This window comes from Solanum stenotomum, chromosome 11 (genome assembly GCF_019186545.1).
Source record: "Solanum stenotomum isolate F172 chromosome 11, ASM1918654v1, whole genome shotgun sequence".
In the NCBI taxonomy this organism is placed as follows: domain Eukaryota; kingdom Viridiplantae; phylum Streptophyta; class Magnoliopsida; order Solanales; family Solanaceae; genus Solanum; species Solanum stenotomum.
In genome coordinates, this window is record NC_064292.1 from 56,824,719 (window position 1) to 56,830,718 (window position 6,000).

At 37.2% G+C, this 6,000-nt stretch overlaps 1 protein-coding gene across 3 annotated transcripts in view; it reads left to right on the forward strand.

Annotated features, from left to right (window-relative positions):
* LOC125844217 (protein ANTI-SILENCING 1) overlaps window positions 1-4,729 on the forward strand; it is a 34,006-nt gene extending 29,277 nt beyond the window's left edge. Inside the window, exons 9-14 of one of the 3 annotated variants that reach the window (XM_049523490.1) lie at window positions 2,229-2,337; window positions 2,443-2,559; window positions 2,658-2,744; window positions 2,828-3,122; window positions 3,499-3,594; window positions 4,385-4,729. In XM_049523490.1, the coding sequence (XP_049379447.1) occupies window positions 2,229-2,337; window positions 2,443-2,559; window positions 2,658-2,708 (277 nt within the window). In that variant the 3' untranslated portion in view covers window positions 2,709-2,744; window positions 2,828-3,122; window positions 3,499-3,594; window positions 4,385-4,729. Of the gene's footprint in view, window positions 1-2,228; window positions 2,338-2,442; window positions 2,560-2,657; window positions 2,745-2,827; window positions 3,123-3,493; window positions 3,595-4,384 lie in introns of all 3 variants that reach the window. The other 2 variants (XM_049523489.1, XM_049523488.1) reach the window with 2 other exon arrangements.
* The last annotated feature ends 1,271 nt before the right edge of the window (window positions 4,730-6,000 follow it).

Here is a 6,000-nt window from a genome sequence, read left to right on the forward strand (position 1 = left end):
GAGAAACTAGAATATTAATATATAAATTGAGGTGTTATTACATGTTTGGACAAATACCTAGGTAGCCCCTTCAAGTTAGTACGATTTGTCAGTTAGACACTCCTACTTAAGTTGTTACCATTTGAAGACCTTTGTTTTAGAGAAGTGTGTTTGTGAACACTTGTGTCCACAAGACAAAAATAAGTGAAATACACTTGTCCGATAGTCTTTAGCCAACTTGCATGCACCTCAACTAATTTCACTGGGTACCTTTTACCTCCTACCAACACATGTATTGGGTTACTCAGTCCACCAAGGCTTAGGTAGATGGGAAAAATCACAAAGTAATTTTTTATCTGTCAAGATATATGTTGGGATATTAACCTGAAACCTCATGGATCTCCCTACTACGTTGATTACTAGGCCACGTACACCGTATTTTAAAAAGAAATACTATCGTTATCACTCCTTAGTCATCCGACAGTTTACAATAGTAGTTATTTCTTTCTAGTAGTTTTTAGTTGTTTCTTCTAGTAGTAGTTATTTCCCTGTTGTAGTGCAGCTTTTCATTCCAGTAATGTTAGGAATTATTCAAGTTTTTGAGTACTTCAAACTCAAGAGATTACAGGTTCTCTCTTAACGAACCAACACCATAGGTCGTAGGAAGAAAATGTCTGATTTCATATTGTAGTGTCCCATAACTAGATCCATATTAGGGGACCGCAACAACTTGGTATCAAAGATGGGAGTTATGGGAGACCAAGTTCAACATCAATTTGCACAATTGGTGAACTTGTTCTAAGAAGAACGTGCAACCAATTTGGCCTGACAAGAAGCAATACATGCTCGTTTGGATGCACTCACAAAGGATTTAGCAAATTCTAAGGTCGTTTATGATTCAACTGAACATACCAGTCAGAATTGTGGTTGGAAGGGTAAAGATAGAGTGGCAGGACGGTCAGGATCAGAAGTAGGAGGAAATTTCATCATTCCTCTACATACAAAGTTGGATTTCTCACGATTTAATTTAATGGCTAAGAGGATCCTTTGGGATGGTTGAACATATGTGAACACTTCTTTCGACACCAACAAACTCTAGAAGAAGAAAATGTCGGACTTGCTTCTTTTCATTTGGAGGGCAATGCACAACTTTGGTTTCGTCAACTAGAGATAGATATGCCTCAACCATCTTGGGATGAATTCAAACGTCAATATAACCTTTGCTTTGGGCCACCAATTAGAAGTCAGAATTTGGAAGAATTGGCTAAGTTATGCTAGATTGGGTTTGTGGTAGATTACCAAGAAAAGTTTGAGCAGTTAATTTCGCGGGCTGATACACTCATGTCGCAAAAAATTGAACTTTTATATCAGCGGTCTTACTAATTATATAGCAATTGAGGTTGAGTTGCATAATCCTCCAGATTTGGCTACGGCGATGAGTCTATCCCGACTTTATGAACGCAAGGAACAACCCATTATTCGCAATTGTTAGATGCTTACAAATCCAAAACAATAGATTTCTCACCTTAACAACATACCTAATTTTTGAAGAAACTGACCAAATCTGAAATGGAGGAAAAGATAACTTAAGGGACTTTGTTTCAAGAAACTTTTCGCGATTGACTATAGATGATGAGGAAGAATTCGTTGGAAAGGGGGGAATTACTAATATTTTCCACACTTGGTGCGTGAGGACAAGCACGATTTGAAGGAGGAGAGTAATGTTATCACTCCTAGTCCTCAGTCATCCAACAGTTCACAACATTAGTTATTTCTTTCTAGTGGTTATTTGTTGTTTCTTCTAGTAGTAGTTATTTTTCTGTTGTAGTGCAGTTTTTCATTCCGGTAATGTTAGGAAGTTTTGTCCTAGTTTTTAGGGGTAGTTATCTTATAAGTTTTGTATCTAAACTCTCTGTTAATGCTATTAAATCTAAGCAGAAAATTATTCAAGTTTTTGAGTACTACTTCAAACTCAAGAGATTGTAGGTTCTCTCTTAACGAACTAGCACATTAAGTTGTAGGAAGAAAATGTCTTATTTCATATTGCAGCGTCCCATAATTTGAGAATTTCTTGGGGAAGGATAATGATGATAGTTGGTCAGGTTCCTTTCCTCTTTTTTTTCTTTGGAGAAAGGATGATAGTTAGACAAGTTATTAGTGTAGATTGTATTTTTCGAGAGAACCTGCTACCAGCTAAACATTTTTGGCTGGGAGGATTCCTGTTACATAAAAGCTTCTTTAATGCACAGGCCGCTTGTTGCTAGCTTTGTAACTCTTCCGAAAATGGAAGGAAACACTCCATCATTTGCTGGGCATCTATGTGTTGACAAATTAAGACTACAATCGCAGCGGGAAATGGTCAGTCTCTCTCCCATCCACTCTGTATCCCCCACCCGAAGAAAGGACTTGCTTAATGTGTTCAGTCATGTTTATCTAGCCTAATAAATCATCTTTGTTATTCAGAAAGAAGCAGTTTCTACTTCTCATTGTTCTCAGCCCAACACCATAGAGCATGAAATGGGCATTGAGTGGCGCTTACTGCAATCAAGATCTGACAGCTGGTGGAATCGGTTATATAAGGTCTGGAACTAGTTTGTGGTTTTCCAAGTTTGGATCAGCATTGCTCTTCTTGTATTTTACACAACAGTCTGATAACCCTCTTTAATTGTTTGTTCTAGCAACAAAAAGAGGAACTAAGAAAAATAGTGTCAGAACTCAAGAGAAAATGAGAATCAAGCTGCAGTTTTGTACATAGTCTACTTCTGGTTAGTACACATTCCTGCCATGTAATTTGTTGTACTTATCTTGTTCTTTTATTGAGGGATTTTGTGAATTATTTATAACTTAGGATATACAAAATGTTATGGAGGTTGCGGTATATGAATTTGAAGGTTGTCACATCATGATGGCACCATTTCAAACATTATCTTATTTGAATATTATCTACATATGAAGAGAAGAGACAGTGTTTGTCCATGAAACAAGCGTACCAGATGAAAGTGGTTGATCTTTGAAGAATAAATGTGGTGACTAAAACTTTAAAGCTCTCTGTTGTAAAAATGGATAGTACTATGCGTCAAGAGTGGCATCAGTATGTAGGATCAGCTGTTTGTGAGAAGGAGAATGTCAATAGAGAATTCATGGTATATGCTAAAAAATTATTTTTCCACATTTTAACTCGTGCATAAGATAAGCATTGCACTAATTTTTTTTTTCCCACCATATTTGAGCATTATTAATTTATTATTTCTTTGTCTTCGCTCACAACTGGATTGTCAATAAAGAAGGTAGTATTTTAATAAAGCTGTCATAAAAGTAACGTTAGATTTACACTCTTGGCCCCAAATTTATAATGTAGTGCTGTTTTTTCTTCTGTTGTTGGATGAATGCTGTGGAGAATTACATTAGATAAAGTGTGCACCGTACTACTGTTTTTAATGGGCTTATACTTTATCTAAACCATACTACTGTTTCTTTTCTTGTTTTCTTATCAGTTGTTTTTTATGTTTGAAAGTACAGACTTCTGATTTCTTGGACCTGACTTCTGGTAATGGTGTTCTTCCAATAAGTTCATTGGAGTTATGCAAGTCTTTTGTTCGATTGACACATCTGGTGGTTAGGATCTCTCTCTACTTTATTTAACCTTAAAGCTGTATTCTATGCAAGGGTTCTTTTCTTTTACACCAAAGATGGAGTAAAATTATCTAGTTCCATTAAATGTTATTGAAGTGAGGATAGGAACTATTACTCCTAGCTTTTCATGATGTGGTCTATCATGTGATAGAAATACTATATTGAAGAGAGAAAAAGGACCCTTCCTCCTAGCTTTTCATGGGTCATTCTGCAAATCAGCTCTTTGTTTTGGCCAAGTCTTTTGGGGTACTTTGATTCTATTTTCAGCACACTGGAGTCCTGTGTTTTCTCGCCCAGGGATTAGGTCTAATGGTAAGAATACAACGCGTGATGTGTGGGTTAGGCATTTGTCACGAGTTTGAATCTTGTTGCAATTTGAAGCCTGGTATATAAGTGGAGAAGGGTAGAGTGGTGGTCCTTTTATCCACCGAGTTCGTACCATGTGCTTGCTAGCCCCTAAAGATTTCCCGTTTATCAAACTAATGCCTTGTATTTTGCCATTAACTCGTCCCTGAAGGATTGCTAGTGACTAGTATTACTTTCAGATAGTCGGTATGCGATGCACTAAATCTAATTTACCATTATTTGTTACATGCGTTTAAATGACTATTTGTGTTATATGCATGTTGATTGAAACCTCACATGCTGCTCAACTTGCTTATAAATATGTGGTCATGCCAAGCATGAAAACTGAGCTGGAATGGATGATGTGCTTGCCAGTTGGACAAAATTACCAAATATTTAACTGATTTGGTGATTTTTGGCTTGACAGGTTCGGGGATAGAGGACTAGTAGACACTCATTCCTCCAAGCGTCTTGGCAATTTTTGGATGTACCACAATCCTCCCTACCTTCCTGGGTGACCTCAATCTCATAGTTGGGGCAATTGATTAATGTCAAAGTCACAAAGTTTAGCTTGCAGCAATATACATATTTTTATCAGAAATTTTGCTCCATGAATCGCTCTGGCATAATCTTTTGTTCAGCATATCTTTAAATTGAAAATAGAATCTCTTATCTTTGGTTCTTAATTAGGGTCAGCAAATGGAACTAAACATTTTCCCATTGAACGAGCATTGGATTCATTTGTTTAAATGGTATTAAGTTTGAACGTGCACGTAATATGATTAAACTATTTTACCTCCGTTTTTGGCCAAAATACTTTCTTAGAAGTGAACCGAGTGCCCGGGTCCACCAAATATAAGGACAATGAGGAGGGGCGTGCTAACAAAATTTAGGAAAATCAACAATACACAATCTCCCGAAGCACGCATTTAGGGTTTTATGACCCTGAGGCACAAAAACACCATGTTGGTCAGGTAGAATAATCAGGTTGTTTCCAATGGACTTGCTAAATTTGTGTCAGCTTTTTGAGCGCTGGTAGGATATATAACCGCGTTTCATTACCTTTTGATGTCAAACAAGGGACATCTGTCATGAGGAGTTAATGAGTTCTGGTAGCTACACCTCTAAAAATATTCATAAGTTATTACTCATGAAATAATTGGGAAAATACTAGATGAATATGATGCGCTAGGTGATTATGGATGGTTCTACAAAATTTTTGTACAAGTATTATTTATAAGATATTCATAAGCTAATGTCCACGAAAAATTGAGAAAAAGAATCAAATTTCTATTTCATGACCTCTAAATTCTAAAAAAATAATATGAATTTCTATAAAAGCTATGAGTATCATTCACTAGGTAATTATGGATGGTCAAGCCAAATATGCAGTCAAGAGTTCGCCCTTGGGGATAAACGCACGCCATTAAAAAGGTTGTCACAGAAGCTCACAAAAAAATTTGGTCCAAAATTCATCGGGATCACATATCACCCAAAATTCATGGACGCACACGTAAAACGATAAATTTGGTATATTCTGCTCTAGGCCTCGTTTGAACTTGAAAATGCAGACGTTTGCCTCTCGAGACCAACATACGCAATCAAGGTCTTCACGGATGCCCACAAAAACTTTCAGCCAAAAACCTATTGGGATCACATATCTCCCAAAATTCATGGACAATAGCACACATAAAACGATAAATTTGGTATTTTCTGCTCTAGGCCTCGTTTGAACTTGAAAATGTGGACGTTTTATCCTCGGGACCAACACACGCCATCAATAAGGTCTTCACGGATGCCCACAAAAAATTTGAGCCAAAACTCCGTCAGGATCACATATCACCCAAAATTCTTGGACTATAGCACACGTAAAATGGAAAATTCAATATTTCCCGCTTTGGGCCTCGTTTGAACTTGAAAATGCAACGTTTGCCCCTTGGGATTAATGCGTTTACCTGCTCTGGGGCTCATTTGACATTGAAAATGGACCGTTTTGGCCGGGAGAGCCAACTGGCTCCATAACTAATGTAACACCCCGTACGA